General features: G+C 41.8%; 1 protein-coding gene and 1 non-coding gene across 6 annotated transcripts; both read left to right on the top strand.

Annotated features, from left to right (window-relative positions):
- Positions 1-41: 41 nt before the first annotated feature.
- On the top strand, positions 42-113 carry trnaa-ugc. The gene has a single exon. It is a non-coding gene; the product is annotated as a tRNA-Ala (tRNA).
- A 10,378-nt stretch (positions 114-10,491) lies between these two features.
- mmp17b (matrix metallopeptidase 17b) lies at positions 10,492-19,736 on the top strand. Of its 5 annotated transcripts, none has more exons than XM_039614755.1 (12): positions 10,492-10,534; positions 13,479-13,645; positions 13,808-13,940; positions 14,026-14,179; positions 14,314-14,422; positions 14,503-14,680; positions 15,025-15,201; positions 16,597-16,693; positions 17,389-17,462; positions 17,582-17,731; positions 18,236-18,514; positions 18,644-19,736. In XM_039614755.1, exons 2-12 carry the CDS (start codon positions 13,517-13,519, stop codon positions 19,021-19,023), a joined length of 1,860 nt encoding a protein of 619 aa, XP_039470689.1. In that variant the 5' UTR covers positions 10,492-10,534; positions 13,479-13,516; the 3' UTR covers positions 19,024-19,736. The 5 variants fall into 5 exon arrangements, with proteins under 5 accessions (XP_039470689.1, XP_039470685.1, XP_039470682.1 ...); XM_039614751.1 differs by having other exon boundaries at positions 16,597-16,699; XM_039614748.1 differs by having other exon boundaries at positions 15,025-15,225.

Here is a 19,736-nt window from a genome sequence, read left to right as displayed (position 1 = left end):
ACCATGTGTTTATAGGCTACAGTGAGCGCTTCCGCTCGTGTGGGGATGTAGCTCAGTGGTAGAGCGCATGCTTTGCATGTATGAGGCCCCGGGTTCAATCCCCGGCATCTCCACTTTTTTATTTATTTATTTTTTTTAATTAATAAATTGGCCGTTAGGTTATTTTCCATTGAATCACTCTTCTTTTTGACTACCCTTCTGTATCCAAGTCAAATTTTTTGATTTAAAAAAGTAGCAATTAGTAATATATATCTTTTGTTTCATAGTTAAGCTACTAGTTTGCGAAATGCGCTAGTTACTCTGCGTTTGAAAGCACTGTTAGTATGATGTTCAAAACAAAAGCAGGAAAAATTCAAAGTAAAATTAAGTTAATTATTTATTTTAAAGTATACATTTTAATTGATGTCTGAGACAAAATACAGATTGCCTGACACAAACTGCAACTCCAGGAAGTGACTGTTTCAGTTAGATGACATATCCCCGTATTCCCATTTTTTAAGACCATTTTAGGTGTTAGAGAACATTATATTTTTGTCATTGTTTAAAATGTCCCACCTGCTAAATCCAATTCCTTTGAGACTTCTTTCCTTCCATCCATTTATTCTAACTGGGAGGACTCTGGTTGCTAATCTGTGGCAGGGCTAAGAGCACAACTATTCAGGCTTATGGCCAATTTAGAATCACCAATTAACCGAACCCTGTGCATGTCTTTGGACTGCCAGAGGAAGACGGATTACCTGGAAAGAAGGACCACTCTGCACAGAGAGGGCATGGAGCAAAACCCAGAATCTTCTTGCTCTGAGTCAGCAGTACAAACAACCACACCACTACCCACTTTACATATCATGAGATCCACCTGTGTAAGAAATTCAGAACAAAATGATTTGCCAGAAAAAGGTTCCCGTAGTCTTCATCACCATCATCACCTCTGCTGAAACAGAGAGAAGACTCAGGGCAATAGAAAATGCATCTGCAGCCAAATGCATTCAAGATTGGCAATACAGCATGTGCTATTGTATTATTCCAGCTGACAGTAGTGTCGTTGGTGAACGACACTATTTTATCCAGATATGAATTTAAGAAAACAGTGATGTAAAACATCAAGTTAACTTTGTTATGAGTTTCATAAAGTCTGATGATCTCAGTTCTGACATGTACATTAGTAATCACTCTTCACACTGCTTCCTTTGTGGTCATGACCTCTGCTTCACCCACAGCTCTGTTTGGGGTTTGCCACCATCAGATCACCAGTCACCATACGTCAGCTCCATCAGACCAGTGGTAGGGCTGGCCATTCTTAGCGCCATACAGTGTAGCCTAGTGACCTCAGGCTAATGGCATATTCTATCATAAGGTAATCAGCTGCAGACACCCTGACTTCATGTCTGTTAAAATGATGGATACTGAAACAATATATTGTCTTTTAACAACTTGAGCTTCAAAATAACCACATGGCCTTTAGAACATCAGTCCCACTGAAGCACAGACGTGTTCAGAGCGATCCCATGTGTGCAGCACTTCAGAAAGGCTCATTCAGACGAGTTAACAGAGACACCATGCACACCAAAAAGGGCCATTTCTGTCACTACGGGTAACAGCAAGATGAACCACACACAGCCCCATTCACATATTTCCCACGATCCCCCCACCCGTCATCCATCACCCATTACCCCAGCGTGACCTTTGACACCTCCCAGCAGCTGCATTTATCGGGAAATAGGCTGTTGTCACGGTGACCGAGGAGCAGTTTTATTTTTATTTACCCATTAAACAGTGAACAAAAACACACAAGGAATAAAAAGTTCTCAAATATGACTTTTTTTGTAAATTATCCACGTTTATCCCTGTATGAAAATATATACTGTAATATTTCTGACAGCAGAAGTGTTTTAAGCTGGAGTACAATATGCGATAGCTAACCAGGACTAGAACAGTTGTTGCCTTTGCTAATGTGTTAGAACAGTTGTTGTACTATAATCTTAGCTTTTTAGAAGTGGATATCACAGACAGTTCAATTCAATTCAATTCAATTTTATTTATGTAGCGCCAAATCACAACAAAAGTCGCCTCAAGGCACTTCATAGGTACAGAGAAAACCCCAACAATCATATGACCCCCTATGAGCAAGCACTTTGGCGACAGTGGGAAGGAAAAACTCCCTTTTAACAGGAAGAAACCTCCAGTAGAACCAGGCTCAGGGAGGGGCGGGGCCATCTGCTGCGACTGGTTGGGGTGAAAGAAGGAAGACAGGATAAAGACATGCTGTGGAAGAGAGACAGAGATTAATAACAGATATGATTCGATGCAGAGAGGTCTATTAACACATAGTGAGTGAGAAAGGTGACTGGAAAGGAAAACTCAATGCATCATGGGAATCCCCGGCAGCTCACGTCTATTGCAGCATAACTAGGGAGGATTCAGGGTCACCTGGTCCAGCCCTAACTATATGCTTTAGCAAAAAGGAAAGTTTGAAGCCTAATCTTGAAAGTAGAGATAGTGTCTGTCTCCTGAATCCAAACTGGAAGCTGGTTCCACAGAAGAGGGGCCTGAAAACTGAAGGCTCTGCCTCCCATTCTACTTTTAAATACTCTAGGAACAACAAGTAGGCCTGCAGTGTGAGAGCGAAGTGCTCTAATAGGGTGATATGGTACTACAAGGTCATTAAGATAAGATGGGGCCTGATTATTTAAGACCTTGTATGTGAGGAGCAGGATTTTGAATTCAATTCTGGATTTAACAGGAAGCCAATGAAAGGAAGCCAAAACAGGAGAAATATGCTCTCTCTTTCTAGTCCCTGTCAGGACTCTTGCTGCAGCATTTTGGATCAGCTGAAGGCTTTTCAGTGAGTTTTTAGGACATCCTGATAATAATGAATTACAGTAGTCCAGCCTGGAAGTAATAAATGCATGAACTAGTTTTTCAGCGTCAGTCTGAGACAGGATATTTCTAATTTTAGAGATGTTGCGCAAATGGAAGAAAGCAGTCTTACATATTTGTTTAATATGTGCATTGAAGGACATGTCCTGGTCAAAATGACTCCAAGGTTCCTCACAGCATTACTGGAGGCCAAGGTAATGCCATCCAGAGTAAGAATCTGCTTAGATACCATATTTCTAAGATTTTCAGGGCCGAGTACAATAACCTCAGTTTGATCTGAATTAAGAAGCAGAAAGTTAGCGGCCATCCAGGTCTTTATGTCTTTAAGACATTCTGGTGTTTAACTAATTGGTGTGTGTTACCTGGCTTCATGGATAGATAGAGCTGCGTGTCATCTGCATAGCAGTGAAAATTTATGCTATGTCTTCTAATGATGCTGCCTAAGGGAAGCATGTATAATGTAAATAGAATTGGTCCTAGCACTGAACCCTGTGGAACACCATAATTGACCTTAGTGTGTGAAGAGGACTCTCCATTTACTTGAACAAATTGGAGTCTATTAGATAGATATGATACAAACCACTGCAGCGCAGTACCTGTAATACCTACAGCATGTTCTAATCGCTCTAATAGGATATTATGGTCAACAGTTTCGAACGCAGCACTGAGGTCTAGCAGGACAAGCACAGAGATGAGTCCACTGTCAGAGGCCATAAGAAGATCATTTGTAACCTTCACTAAAGCTGTTTCTGTGCTGTGATGAGCTCTGAAACCTGACTGAAACGCTTCAAATAAGCCATTCCTCTGCAGATGATCTGTTAGCTGTTTGACAACTACTCTTTCAAGGATGTTTGATATGAAAGGAAGGTTGGAGATTGGCCTATAATTAGCTAAGACAGCTGGGTCTAGAGATGCTTTTTAAGTAAAGGTTTAACTACAGCCACCTTGAAGGCCTGTGGTACATAGCTGATTATTAGAGATAGGTTGATCATATTTAAGATCGAAGAATTAATTAATGGCAGGACTTCTTTGAGCAGTTTTGTAGGAATGGGGTCTAAAAGACACGTTGATGGTTTGGAGGAATTAATTATTGAAGTTAACTCAGAAAGATCAATTGGAGAAAAGAGTTTAACTTAACATCGATGGTACTAAAAGTAGCTGTAGATAATATTACATCTGTGGGATGATTATTGGTAATTTTTTCTTTAATGATTAAAATTTTATTTGTGAAGAAGTTCATGAAGTCATTACTAGTTAACGTTAAAGGGATGGTTGGCTCAGTAGAGCTCTGACTTTTTGTCAGCCTGGCTACAGTGCTGAAGAGAAACCTGGGGTTGTTCTTATTTTCTTCAATCAGTGACGAATAGTAAGATGTTCTGGCTTTATGGAGGGCTTTCTTATAAAGCAACAAACTATTTCTCCAGGCTAAATGATGATCCTCTAAATTTGTGACACGCCATTTCCTCTCCAGCTTACGAGTTATCTGCTTTAGGCTACGTGTTTGAGAATTATACCACGGAGTCAGGTACTTCTGATTTGAGACCTTAGTTTTCACAGGAGCTACAGTATCCAGAGTCGTACGTAGTGAGGAGGTAAAATTATTAACAAGATAATCAACCTCTGTTGGAGTAGTGTTCAGATAGCTGCTCTGCTCTATGTTGGTACAGGGCATTGAAGATGATAACAGTGGGTGGATTATATTCTTAAACTTAGTTACAGCACTTTCAGAAAGACATCTACTGTGATAAAGTCTACTCTCCACTGCTGTGTAATCAATTATTGTAAATGTAAATGTTATCAGGAAATGATCAGACAGCAGAGGGTTTTCAGGAAACACTGTTAAATGTTCAGTTTCTATGCCATATGTTAAAACAAGATCTAGAGTGTGATTAAAGTGGTGGGTGGGTTCTTTTACATTTTGAGAGAAGCCAATTGAGTCTAATAACAGATTAAATGCGATGTTGAGGCTGTCATTTTTAGCATCTACATGGATGTTAAAATCACCCACAATAATTATTTTATCTGAGCTGAGCACTAAATCAGATAAAAGTCTGAGAAATCAGAGAGAAACTCTGTGTAAGGCCCAGGTGGACGATAGATGATAACAAGTAAGACTGGTTTCTGAGTTTTACAGCTGGGGTGGACGAGGCTAAGCATCAGGCTTTCAAATGAATTAAAAGTCTGTCTTGGTCTTTCGTTAATTAATAGACTGGTGTGAAAAATTGCTGCCACACCGCCCCCTCGGCCTGTGCTTCGAGGTTTCTGGTAGTTAGAATGACTCGGGGGTGTTGATTCATTTAAACTAACATAATCATCCTGCTGCAACCAGGTTTCTGTAAGGCAGAGTAAATCGATTTGTTGATCAATTATTAAGTCATGTACTAACAGAGACTTGGAGAGAGAGAGACCTAATATTTAATAATCCACATTTCACTGTTTTACTCTTTGGTTCAGATGTGGATACTGTATTGTTCTTTCTTTGTGATTTTTTATGTTTAAGTTGTTTATTGCTGGTTTTTGGTTTGTTTTTTGTCTGTTTGGGAGCTGACACAGTCTCAATGGAGATGGGTTTTTGGGGGGGTAGCAGGAGGAGAGAAGCTGCAGAGAGGCGTGTAAGACTGCAACTCTGCTTCCTGGTCCCAACTCTGGATAGTCATATTTTGGGGGGTTTAATAAATTGGTCCGTATTTCTAGAAATGAGAGCTGCTCCATCCAAAGTGGGATGGATGCCGTCTCTCCTAACAAGACCAGGTTTCCTCCAGAAGGTTTGCCAATTATCTATGAAGCCCACATCGTTTCTGGGACACCACTCAGACAGCCAGCAATTTAAGGAGAACATGCGGCTAAACATGTCACTCCTGGTCTGATTGGGGAGGGGACCAGAGAAAACTACAGAGTCCGACATTGTTTTGGCAAAGTTACACACCGATTCAATATTGATTTTAGTGCACTCTCATATACTGTAGCAGCTAATAGGGACCATATTTTATAAAATCAGCTTCATGATGTACTCAGTAACCCTTGACCCTTCCTCTACTCCCTCTTCACCCACGACTGCAGACCTGCTGATGGTTCCAACACCATCATTAAGTTTGCAGATGACACCACGGTGATTGGCCTCATCAGTGACAACGATGAGACCGCCTACAGGGAGGAGGTGGATCGTCTGGCTGAGTGGTGCAACAGAAACAACCTGCTGCTTAACACCGAGAAGACCAAGGAGCTCATCGTGGACTACAGGAGGAATGCTGACCGACATCCACCCATCCACATTAAGGGGACGGCTGTGGAGCGTGTGAGCAGCTTCAAGTTCCTGGGAGTCCACATCTCCGAGGATCTCATCTGGACGACCAACTGCTCCAAGCTGGTCAAGAAGGCTCACCAGCGCCTCTTCTTCTTGAGGACTCTGAGGAAGAACCACCTGTCCTCAGACATCCTGGTGAACTTCTATCGCTGCACCATCGAGAGCATCCTGACCAACTGTATAACAGTCTGGTGCGGAACTGCTCTGCCTCGGACCGAAGGCGTTGCAGAGGGTCGTGAAAACTGCCCAGCGCATCGCCGAGCACCACTTCCTGCCATAAAGGACATCTACAGGAAGCGGTGTCTGAAAAGGGCTGGGAAAATCATCAGAGACCCCAGTCACCCATCACATGGACTCTTCACCCTCCTGCCCTCTGGGAGGCGCTACAGGAGCCTCCGGACTAAGACCACCAGGTACCGGAACAGCTTCTTCCCCACAGCTGTCAGACTCCTGAACTCTGCCTCCTGACATCTGACCCACGTTAAACTCATGGACTGAACATACACACACCCACAACCATCTACACTCACACACACAATGGACAACCGTACCCTCAAACACACAATAATAACATGGACTGAACCACCACTCACAACCACCAGCACTTTATACAGCCTCTGTAGAAATTATCCACATATCTCACTTATCTTAACTGCACTACTGTATAGCTCTGTGTAAATAATCATTCTGTACATACAATAATTTTTAATCCTACAACTGTTTATAACTTGCATAGTTCACATTTCTGTATAACTGTATATCTCATATTTCTGTATAGTTTTTATTTCATATTTATATCCTGTTCATAGCCTGTACGTAGCTTGTACTCACTACAGCCTGTACATACTTATAGTTATAGAATATTCATAACATACTTCACACTGTGTACATTATAACATACCATAATAGACCCATTTCTGTAATATACTTAACATTCCTAATGGATGCTAAGTTGTCTCCGTTTTAAATTGTAGACAGCTTCTGGCTTTGAAAAGTTGCCTTGAACCTGCATTCTTTTTAATTACCAGCAGGGGTTAGCTTCTGTGGCAGCCAAAAGAATTTTGCTTGTATAGACCTCCAGGGGAAAACAACGCAAGGCTCCTTTATTCTATGATCTCAGTTACTTTCCTGGTGGGCTTGTGGCCTTAGTTGCTCTGTTAGAATAGAATAGAATAGAATAGAATAGAATAGAATAGAATAGAATTCAACTTTATTGTCATTGCACATGCACAGGTACAGGGCAACGAAATGCAGTTTGCATCCATCCAGAAGTGCTTTAGCCATGATATAGATATATTACAATATATATTAGCAATAATATAGATATTAAGTTTTGTCCTCTCCTGACGGTGTTGACTTCAATTTAAATATCTTCTTGTTCTGTCCTAAAAACAACTGCATTCCTCTGCATGTCTTACATGCATTTGCATTCTTATTTGCAGTTTACACAAAATTTGCATCACACCAGATTTCCTGGTCGAGAAGGATATTTTGTAGAGCAAAGGAGGAAAAATAATTAGTAAAACATTTTACTATCGTCTTTCTCATAATGAGAGGTAAAGCTCTTTGAAAGAGGATTCATTGTTGGGGCAGAACGTCACAAAAACTGGTTGACTGGCCACTGTTTGAACAGGAATACTGTCTGAGTTGACATTGCTCAATGTGCTCATTGATGGCTGCGATCCTTGAGCATTAGTGAGATAACATAGGTGTGGGAGGATGCGAGCAGAGGTTGAACCCATGGAAGTGCAGAAGTGTGATGAGTTAAACCACATTAAAGTACAGAGACTCCTTTGTCATGACAAACATGAATACATACTTGCGAGGAGGGAGTGACTTGGTTCACTGAGTTCATGAGTCATGTTCTTAGTGTACTTGTACACCAGAAGGACGATACACTCTGCCTTTGCTGCAATTGTGTCACACAGTGAAAATTTGTGTTTTTATGTTTTATCAATCTGTGTATTGGTACATAATGTTGATTTTATTTGCATGATTCTATTGTGATATTTATATTGCATGTTTGTTTATTGATATTGATATTTCATGGTTTTATCCTCATATTTTATGTATTTTAGTGTTGTTGCACAATATTCTTCTAATCCACTGTGGACTAATCAGACAATTGTAGGCACCTGTGAGGTGGGGGCGTTCCCCGAGGCGGCCTATCAGCCGCCAGGCTGACCTGTTAAAGGGGATAGTGAGCGCAGAGACAAGAGAGCAACGCACGAAAGGTGAGAGGAGAAAAAGGAACGCGTGTAAGCCCGCTCAGGTGTTGGAGGAACTGCTGCCTGACTGTGGGGTGCCACGAGTCGTTCTGCGATCCAGTCCCAACGCCAGCAACAGCAACAGTGGGTGGCGATGGCCGCAATTCACAGCAGGGCAGGGGTGCCCCTCTGCCTGCATCTGACGGTGCTGCGAGGGAGGCCGTGTTCAGGTGTGGAGTGGGGCGGGACTGTGCAGCGACACGCAGTCAGGAGGGGACAGGTCTGCGACAAGAGCCCCCTCCTTCTTCTTCTGGCCGGTGTGGTTTCCATCCCAGAAGAGAAATTCATCTCCTGTTTTAGATAAGGAACATTTGCCCGCGTGTTGCTGGACTGTGGGAATATAGGACTTAGGGGGGAAGTTTTTAGCATATGGGAGACATTTGTTTAGCTTTGTTGTAATAGTGTATAGGTATCTCTGCCAGCAGGGTTTTTAGCGGGTTGTGAACACACTTTTTATTGTATATGGGGCATTTTAACTTGTATTTGTGATTCTGGCTGGTTTTTTATTTTATTTTATTTTTTTAAGTAAAATAAATGGTGTGTGTTCAAAGCCAGCTTAGTTTCTGTGCCCTGCGCGCTGACCCACTCACTCCCCTTCCTCTTGTATGTGAACAGACTTGGAGATGAAGGTTTAGGTCCGCCAGTCTTAGTGGCTACAATTGTTATAATTAAATACCCAGAAAAATGACACACACATATAACCCAAGACCCACGAAGACCCACGAGTTCTGGTGAAGACAGACATGAAAAGTTGTTAAGTTGTTACAGTAATTCATCAGTAGCTGTCTTTTTAAATTACTTAATGTTTCCCATTGAAAACACTGCTTGACTTTACTGTGAAGTAAGCACAGAAAGCAACATAAAGCAAGTATAACAATTTACACGAGACGCTTCAAAATTAGCCTGAAATGAGCATCTGACTAATGCTAGTTAGGCCTGAACATTTGGCCCCTACAGCGAGGGCATCTGTAGACTCGTTTACTGGTTTTGACCAGTTTGTCCCCTCACAGGGATAGGCTACTAATGATGTCCATGACCATCACAAATGACATGCGCCATCACTGCTGGATAGGCATCCTGTGTGTCAGCACACACGACAAATGTACTTCAGTCTAAGAAACTGAAGTCAAAGAGCAGAGAACTGTCAGTCCTGAGCATCAGTCAGTCACTGGATCTGCCTGTTCTGCTACAGACACACATAACAGCAATCAGGTTTCCTGAAAACACTGCATTAGTCCTACATGTGTTTCTACTTGCAGCATTTTTCTCTCAGCAGAGAAAGAGCAGATTAGATGGAGCTTAAAGATCCCAGCAGGATGTTGCAGGGTTAATATGAAGGGGACTCACCAATGGAAGAAATAACATGGAGAATATGGCTTAGTGCATGCATGCACATAGTTCATGCTTTTTTTTCATTGACATGAACGTCTTAATCAAGAGGATATCAGTTGTATTTAAAGAAAGAGGCCGACATGAGACCACCCCTCCCACCAGTTAGTTCAGTGGATTAAACACAAAGAAGAAACACAAGGAAAAAGCTGCAGCAGAACGAGAGGGAGCCACAAATCTGTCTGTCTTGGTTTTGTTTTAATCCTCATGTTAAGAGGATTGTGTGTAAAAATGTCATCATGAGAGAAGATACACATGAACATGCAGATGTTGCACACAAGCAAAGGCACACGCACGCACGCACACGCATATGTGTCTAAACCCATCTTTACTGTGCATCACTAATCCTCCACCAGTCAAATGTTGGATTCTGGACTCGCAGAGTATCGTGCCACAACTAACTGTTTTCAAATCAGATTTTCTTTGTTCATAAATCGTGTACTGTGGGCAAAGAACTGACTGATAGGAGGAAAAACAAGCTGGGAAAAACCAAGGCACAATCTTGGGATTAAAGAAGGAGGATATTTCTGCAAAGACGCAACTCTCCATTTGTCAGGGTGCTGTGGCAGTGGGTGGAGTAGAGGGTGGGGGTTAGGAGTCGGGCTTTGAGGAAATGAGCAGGAGAATAGAAAGGACCCATCTGTTCCCATTGTGGCAAATGAGGAGAGAGAGCATGGAGAAGCAGAGGAGGAGGAAGGTAAGCGTTAAAAGCACTTTTCTCATCTTTAACTTGCTTTGATTCAGTTTTCAGACTAAATTTGGAGTTGGTGTAAGTTCATGTGATGAATGAATGTGTTGTGGTCAGTGGTGTGAGATGTTAGGTTTCACTGTCAGATGGTGACAGTAATGCATGTGCAGGGATCAATACACAACCTGAATTACTGTACAGCTGTGCCAATACTACTGCTTGAATTCCTTCAAACTATCTCTTTTTTTCATTTAAAGCTTGACTTCAGTCAGGATTACAAACAAGTCTACTCAGAAGATTTTCATCAGCTACTAAAAATCAGGCCTCTAAACAAAAAAGATTATTCTGTTTGTAAAGTCTTCTGAAATGCTCCCTAACCCTTTCCTAAATATAAAAATGAGGGGAAAAATCCTGTGAGTCGATCCTCTGCACCGTCTGTGACAGTGAGTGCTGATCCAAAGAGAGCCGAATTCACTGCTTAAAATCACAATTACAATCGTAATTTCCAGTAATATAATAAGTTAAAACTGACCTGATGCGCGCAGACAGAAATGAAATATTGGTAGAGGCAGATATTTGTATAGCTGGACTCAGCCAGGTGGCCAGAAATAGAACTCCAAGTAAATGCTGGAATGACACCACTTTTTTCACCTTCATTATGACAACTTGATTTGTTGCCCCCAAGAGACCAAATAAGAAACATAAAAAGTCCTGAATGCAGCTTTAAGTAGTCAAACGTTGTGAAAATCAAAAATAAGTCAGCTTTGGGGTTAAGACAAAAATGTATGGACTTTTTAGAGCATGAACTTTACCTGATCAACTGCTTTTAGCTAATGCAACGTGATTTGCCACCAAAGCAGTTCCTCTAATGTTCAATCCAGCTTGTTTAATTCACAATGTTCTTTCTGACAGTCTGCTCCTTTGGCCTTCGCCCTCTACTCTTGTGGCTGTTTTAATCTCATTACTTTAGCGCTGCCCTTGTCCTCCATTCATCCTCCCTCCCCTCCTTCTCTGCCCCAGTGCTCTAACTGAAATGGTATACCCTCTAACTTAATTAATTGAGGCATCTTCTGACTGACATAGGCACACACACATCTAGCAGTGTCCTACGGCAGGGCACAATGCCCTCCCCCCTGTATTTTATGGTAATTCTCGTCCATCTCGTGATTGAAACTGGTAGGTTTCTCCACCCTGTGGGAATATAGTACGGACGTTTCCCATCAGCTTCTTGTACTCACTGCTTTAACGCATTCGTGCTATTGTGACATGGAGTGTCACGGTGTTCTTCCTGTTTATTATGTGACACACTGGTGTTTTTGCACTTTACTTTCTAGCAGTGGCCATTCTCTCTTTATCAGCCACTTCTTTCACACTAAACTCTTATCTGGGACGTGCATCACCACACAGGGAAGGTAGGGAAGATTTGATTGGATAATCTAGTGTCAGCAGTGAAAATGAACGGATGGGCTGCTGTCAGTGCTCGTAGGGCCGGTGCACAGCAGACCTTCAATCCTGTCTGCAGCCTGTGTAACTATATCGACCAAAAAATCATATTGACACATCTGCACACCGGGCATGTCAGATTACTAATAACTCTTTAGTGGATCTGTTAGACTGGAGTGCAAATAGCACAGGGTCCAGAGAGGTGCCATGAATAACCTTGATGATGACTGAGCACCACGGGCAGTAGTCATGCAGGCACATAACAGCTGTCTTCTTTGGGACTGTGATGATGGTGTTGGATATGAAGCACACTGGGACAGGCATTATTCTGTTACCCTGTTACATTTTATTCCATTGCAAGTGCAAATGTAATGTACTCACATTTAGTTGGTCTCTGCTCATTAATGCAGCCTTGTTGCATCACCTTCCAGAGGACATTCTTTCTTTCTCATCCGAGACATAAAGATGACTCATGACTTTGATCGACTGCCAAATGTTGAGTTATACACTGGGTCCTAGCTATAACTAGGACCCAAGATAATCTGAGTCATGTCACATATATAGATATGCTGAATAATGTTTTCAATTTTAAGAGATGAGCGCCTCCCTCTGGTTTGTAGTTCTGTTTTCTCATTAAAAAGTCTTTCTACCCAATTTCAAAAGAGTTGAACACAACTGGAAAAGCTCCTATTTTCCCTTTTATATATTGTAATGAAAAACTTTGGAGGCTTAGCTTACACATTGCTTCTTATCCACAATGGAAGGTGAGTGCAGTCACTTTGTCAAAGAACATACCAGTGTGTCCTCTGACCTTTCACCATCCCTGGACAGCTATTCGTCTGACTCCCTGTCTACAAACTGGGTGAAATCCTTTAAAATCTCATTCACAAATCACAGTTAGTATTTCCTCTGTCCACTACAAAGGACACTGAATAAAAGTTCTGTTTCAAAAGTGTTAACATTACTGTACATTTCTGAAATCCTACTAAACAAATAACAATCTAATATTGAAGAAACAATTTGAGGTTTCATCATAAGATCATATCACTTAACCTAAAATGTGGAACCTTCCAGTGCTAATCATTTGTTATTACTCTATTAGCCCAATCCCCAGAAATGTGGCATCAATAAAAGCCCAGGACACTACAGTAGGACTCAGATTGCATAGATTCTGGTTGATGTAAAGGTCTCCGATTCATGTCCCTCACAGAGGACACAAATGAATTGTGGCCTATTAGGAGAATATAGTGGTTTTCTAGCCTTACTGACTGCAAAGAATGCAAACGTCTGTGACTGCTGTGAGGTGACAGCACTAACCGCTGCACCATGTCTGTGTCAAGTATTGTACAAAATGTTAAAATATTTTCATTTTTGTTTATTTTGGATCATTCTAGGAAAACTCTTCAAATGTCAGGGTTAAAGAATTGCATTTAGGATATTTTTTGCTGTCCTGTATTTCTGCCAGTATCTTTGTCTTTAATGGTTTAAAATGACTTTGCTTCATTTCCAGTAGATTTCCACACACTGAAAATACATCTTCAATACAAGATGAAGATGTATATGACTTTCCTCTGCTTGAGCTGTGGATGGATGCAAACAACTTGTGCTGTTAGTGTGACTCTGTCACCATCCTCTGCACCAGTGACACCCACTGAAGATGAGAGCTCCAAACTTGTGGTAATAGAAATCATACAACCACTGATGGGAAATGAATAATATCTTTACCAACTCTCTCATACATTATATCGGTAGAGCTTGATATATAATATAGATACAGGACTGCAGGATAGAAATGGAAGAAGAACACCCTGTTAAAGAGATCATTTTTGATTTTTTTAGGATTGGTTGATGAAGTATGGTTACCTCCCACCCTCAGACCCTTCCACTGGTCAGCTGCAGGCTTGGACAGGTGTCACCAATGCTGTGAGGGCCATGCAAAGGTTTGCAGGCCTAAAAGACAGCGGAGTTGTAGGTGAGGAGTACAGATGACGTTTATGCTGCTTCTCAAATCTAGTGTTCTGTATGTGATTTGAGAAAGTCTGTTCTCTGGTGTGCAGATGAGGAGACAATGGCGGTGATGAACACTCCACGCTGCTCACTACCAGACCAGGAGGAATCATCCATACTATCAGCCAACCAAGAGAAAAGAAATATGAGGAGACGGAGAAGCTGGGCTGTCTCCATGTGGACACGCAGGAACATTAACTGGAGGTGGGATAAGATTTGTGAGGAGACTGTGATCAGTTCGATGCAGTAATTCACAGTGGTTTCCTGTTGTCAGTAAGCTGTGATTGGTGAAGTATCTGCCACTAGGCGAGGTCTTTACATCTATCTTACCTCGTCAGGTTGCAATCATATCCCTCCTCCTCGCATCTGTCTCGGGAAACAATTCGCTCACTTATCTTCTACGCTTTAAGAGTGTGGGCCGAGCCAACACCACTGGAGTTCCATGAGGTTTGTCAGATGCCACTTTTGACTAGAACTAGCCAAAGTCGCACAGCCCTGGTGATGAGTTTCATTCATTCTGCTTCCAGGTGGGCAGTCCGGATGCAGCTGACCTGCAGGTAGACTTCTTCCATGGTTACCATGGTGATGACTATCCCTTTGATGGGGCAGGTGGAGCAGTAGGCCATGCTTTCTTCCCCTCAGACCCAGCCCGGGCAGGACTAGTTCATTTGGATGCGGAGGAAGAGTGGGCATTCAGACAGCCAGGTGCAACAACACTTCAGAAACATAAAAGTCTAACCCTTTATTAGTCTTTTGTCTTGTGTCTTCCCATGGAGTTGATTAATGCAGCTTGCTGACCAAGCTTGTCAGCACCAGGTGGTAACTCAGTGCTCCACACTTCTGTCAAATTATGGTCACTTCTTGCTCCAAAGTTGCCAAATGGCAGTGGACAAAACAATAACACTGAGTCCAAACCAGTGAGTCATCACAATGCTACCTCCATACAGTCTATGGCCATACTATAGCAGTGAACCATAACATGTTTATCTTCTTCTTCTAATCAGGTCATCATGTTGTCATCTGTTCCTCTCCCTCTGTTTCCTTCCCAGTCTCTGAGGGTACCGACCTCTTCACAGTGCTGGTCCACGAGTTTGGCCACGCACTGGGCCTTCCTCATTCCTCGTCCCGTCACTCAGTCATGAGGCCATACTACCTGGGTCCTGTCGGAGACCCTCTCCACTACCGCCTGGGACCCCAAGACCTGGACCACATCACTCAGCTCTATGGTGAAGCTTCTCATAGCCATACAGGTCTCTGACCAGTGTCCACCATGATTTAATCATTAAAATTGATTATAGTTGATGTGTGAGGATGTGTAAACTGGACTGAATGTAACATTTCAGTATTAGCACACAGGATAATATAAAGTTTCAATATTAAGACTTTAACATAGTTTAAAAATGATGTAAAAGGATAAAAACTGAAGTGCAGTTTAAAGGATGAATGAGGACAGCTGTGAAAAAGCTCCCTGGTCTGACCTCTGGTGTGTTTATTGAGGAAGGGCAGAATTTAGTTTCTTCACAGCTTTAGCCACACTCCGCACAGATCCTCATGAAAGCCTCATACTGAAAAAAATCAAAACGAGGAAATGTCTGACTGCGCTGTTGCTCGGAAACCATTCTTGACTTTCTCAGTTCATTTTGCTTCTGCATAATGTCATGAACACTTTACAGGCAAACCACTGTGTGTGTGGATATTCAAGCATCTGCCCACATGTTAAAAAAAAATACATCCTTCCACTCAGTGTCATTCTGGGTTCATTTACTGTATTTGCATCTCCATTTTAACAATTTGTCATTGTGAAAATTTCAATTCTGATCAACAACCATGATCCATTTTTTATGTTTGGTACGTAAACTAATGAACATGTAAAAGAGTTCATATTTTGAACCATCAGTCCATAAAACCTTCTTCCAGTCTTCAGTAGTCCAGTGTCGGTGTTTCATGACCCAGACAAACCTCTTTGTCTTATTCTGACGTCTGGCTTTCTTGCTGCAACTCGTCCTGTCAAACCTGCAGCTTGAAGTCTTCTCTTCACAGCTGAAACTGAGACTTGCTACGACCACTATTAAGCTGCTTGAAGCTGTTGTCCTGTGAGCCGCCGATCGCACAAGCTGTTAACTCTCAGAAACTTGTCCTCTGGTTCAGTCGTGTCTTTGGGTCTGCAGACCTCTTCCTGTTTGTTTCTGAGCCTTTGATGCTGAAGGAAACTGTGCTCACTGACACCGTGACTTTCTTTGTAATTTCTCTGTGGACAGACCTACATTTATAAGTGTTATGATGGTGTGTGTCCCTTCCATTGTTAACTGCCTTTTTCTCTACTTTCTGCAGTACAATACTGTTCAACTGATGCACACAAGGTTATGGTACCACAGTGTGTTCAATGGTGATGGCTGACCAACCAGGCATACTAGTGGTAGACAAGCAGAGGAAGACAGCTGTAGTAATAGACGTAGCAATACTGAATGACAGCAACATTAGGATGAAGGAACATAAGAAGCTGGAGAGGGCCCAGAGAAGAGCCCTTGGTACTTCTCCACAAGGGCAAAAGGGGAATTTAGTTTTTTTTTGTTTGTTTTTTCATAGCTTTTTCATTTAAATTGTTGTCATTTTTGCTTTAGGTCAAATGAACAAGCTGCTGTCTACAGAGGCTCCTCGGACCACCACCGAGTTGCACTACAGAGGCCATCATCATCATCGTCGTCAGCATCATCATAGGCACGGGTATCACTTACTGAGAGATTTTTCTGTTAATAACAATCATATTAATATTATCATTATTAATAATAATACATTTAAGAATAAATAAAACGATAAGAATATTAAAAATATAAAGCAGAGGATTCATGTGACAGGTGGAAGACAGCCGAGTAATTAAGACAATTTAAAGGGGTGTGTTTTGAAATGAGATGTGAAGATGGAGGGAGTCAGTGTTCTGAATGTCTGGTGAGATGGAATTCCAGAGGCAAGGAGCAGAGCAGCCGAAGGTCCAGATCCCATGGAAGCCAAACAGGGGGAAGGGATGTTCACACGGACAAGACAAAAACTCTTTGTCATAAATATGCTAGATGGCTACAAGAATTGTTACTGTGTGCCTCTTTTCTTCCATATTTTTGCAAAATCATCTAATATCAGTGTTAAGATTTTAAATTTAATTCCAGCCAGCAAAGATAGATACATAAACAAGCTAGATAAACAATAGATAGATTTTGTCAAAAGGAAAATGTTTACAGTGCTAATTTAACAGCTAATGCTAGCAAGTTCCGTTAACAATCTGAAACAGTACAGTTGCAACAGACAGACATTAGTTACCATCGGAGGACAAAGAGGATGGCTGTGCTGTCTACTTCTGCTATCCAAATGAAAGCATGACATTCCTTTAATAAGTATCCCTGTGTGTTTCCGGCCTTCAGCCCCTCCATAGATCGCTGCAACACCAGTTTTGATGCTGTGGCAAAGATTCGAGGAGAGACTTTCTTCTTCAAAGGTCTGTAAACAGATTTTTAGAAACGTAGACAATGAGAAACAGTTTAACGTTATGGAAGATGTTTCTATAGTAACAGGATACCACAATTCATTATTTTCATTGGGTTGTCATCGCTTCAGGTCAGATGATGTGGAGGGTCAATGGCGGAGGTTTGGTGTCACGTCATGGGTCTTCAGTGAGGAGGTTGTGGAGGGGTCTACCCCCTGACCTGCTTCGTCTTCAAGCTGTGCTGGAGAGGCGCTTGGATCATGCTATCATCTTTATCAGTGGTACAGTACAGTAACCTAGAGGAGGGGTAAAAATGGTGTAAAGGCCACAACAGTCAGTGCAGATTACGCACCATAATTATTAAAACTATTAAAATCGTTACTAAAACTGTTTAAAAAATCAAAGAAGATTCCTTATTTCTTTATTTCTGTAACAATTGATTGAGTGAGGTTTTTTTTTTTTTAGCTCATATCTCTTCTAGTCTTTACATTTTGCACACTGAAGTACATCAAAACTGATGTGTCCAGTTATTAAACTTCATCTGGCCTTGGATGTGGATTCAGGTTTTCAAACCTTTCTTTCCTTCTTATTTCTTTGGCAACATTGATCCACTGCCTAGAACATGCATGTAATGATAAAATAAATGAGAGTGTAAATATAAAATAATACAAATGTATCAAAGCGGTCACAGTCACAAGCTTAAACCTTTTTTAAACAATCAATGGTGTTTCGCTGCGAATCATCAAACTGACTTACAAACCTTTTCATGTGACGTCTCACTGCAGGTCACCAGTTCTGGCTCTTCAAGGACCTGTCTCTGCAGGAAGGTTACCCTCAGCCCCTGTCTGCTCTCAGGACGGGTGTCAGCTTAGATTTAGTAGACACTGATAACGATGATGATGACGAGCAGGCAGCAGGAGGATTAGAGAGATGGGGCCTGGTCTGGGACCCGGAGGAGGGGGCTGTGTGGGGAAAAATTGGAGATGCCAAACAAGAGAATGAGGGAGACACCTGGACACAACTACTTAAAGAGGGTGTGAATGGAATCACTACAGACGCTAATGGTGAGGATCTGATTCATGTGTGAGATCCTTCTATTGAAGGATCAAATAAAGGGGCAAAGTTGACTTAATGTATCAGTTTACAACTAGAATCAGACTAAATTCAGTGAAGTTTCTTTTCTTTCTCTCTAGGCTCTGTCTATCTCTTTAAAGGAGAGTCCTACTGGAAGTTTATGTTTCCAGGTTCATCACTGCATGATGGATACCCACGCTCCTCTGCTGCAGACTGGCTGGGCTGCACTGACTCATCCTCACCCGGGATGCAGGACCTCTCCTTTTCACTGTCATCACCTGGAGGAAGAGAGGAGAGAGAGAGTTGGAGATATCGGGGAGAGGAGGAGGAAGTGATAAAAAGAAAGCGGGACAGAGACAGAACTAAACACAAAGAGGTGCTGGACAGAGGTTCACACATCTGGACAAAATGCACGTGCCGAAATGGAGCCCTGGGTGGCAGGACGACATTTTTGATAGCTGCCTTGCTGCAGGTTACATGGGCAATGTTAGTTGTTTAAAGGTGCACAATGAAAGAAAAACCGAGGTTTTACTGGACTAAATAGAGTGTGTGTACAACTTTTCCACGTGCACTCACATCCTCGCCCTGTACTGAGTGTGCTGCTCGGGTCGGGAAGTAGCGGTGCTAATTACCAGCGCTATTTTATTACGAGGCATATTTATTTACCTGTCCACCAGTCATACTGGTCATATTGTGAGTTATGACCAGAAACTGGTTCCATCTGTGAAGGACTGAAGTTGCCAAAATCAAATAACGATAATAACAACAATAAAAATAATAAATCGCGCAGACACTAACTGACTGATAATTTGACATGTTTGTATTTACAGATATCAGTGTTTTAAATGTATGTGTGGATCTCTGTATTACCTTTCTTTTACATTCCTACTTTACAGCAATAGTAATCTATCCCAGGCATCACAGACACTCACCACACATGAAGTGGTTAGGGGAAATTAAAATTAAAAGGGAGATCATTTTTATTATCATTTTTTATATATTTTATAACATTTTCATTTCAATTTGACCAGTTTCACCTGCATAGTTCATCCCAAATCCACCTTAGTTTCTCTTTATACAGACAAAAAGTGGAGTAGTGGTTTTATTCTGAATATCTGATTGAGTCATTTCAACTTCCTGGTTAGTCGGTCTTATTGCCGTCCCATAGGTGGCAGTGTGCAAGCACACGCTGTTTGAAAATAAAGATTTAAA

This window comes from Oreochromis aureus, linkage group 2 (genome assembly GCF_013358895.1).
Source record: "Oreochromis aureus strain Israel breed Guangdong linkage group 2, ZZ_aureus, whole genome shotgun sequence".
NCBI lineage: Eukaryota > Metazoa > Chordata > Actinopteri > Cichliformes > Cichlidae > Oreochromis > Oreochromis aureus.
The sequence above is the reverse complement of the archived record's forward strand: the minus strand, read 5'-3'. Positions and strand labels throughout refer to the sequence as shown.

Bases quoted from the DNA above. Each gene is read 5' to 3' on its own strand.
- mmp17b (XM_039614741.1), top strand. From the start codon at position 13,517: ATGAAGATGTATATGACTTTCCTCTGCTTGAGCTGTGGATGGATGCAA. The intron at 13,646-13,807 runs GTAATAGAAATC...TGATTTTTTTAG, and splicing joins ATGAGAGCTCCAAACTTGTG to GATTGGTTGATGAAGTATGG. The intron at 17,463-17,581 runs GTCTGTAAACAG...TCATCGCTTCAG, and splicing joins AGAGACTTTCTTCTTCAAAG to GTCAGATGATGTGGAGGGTC.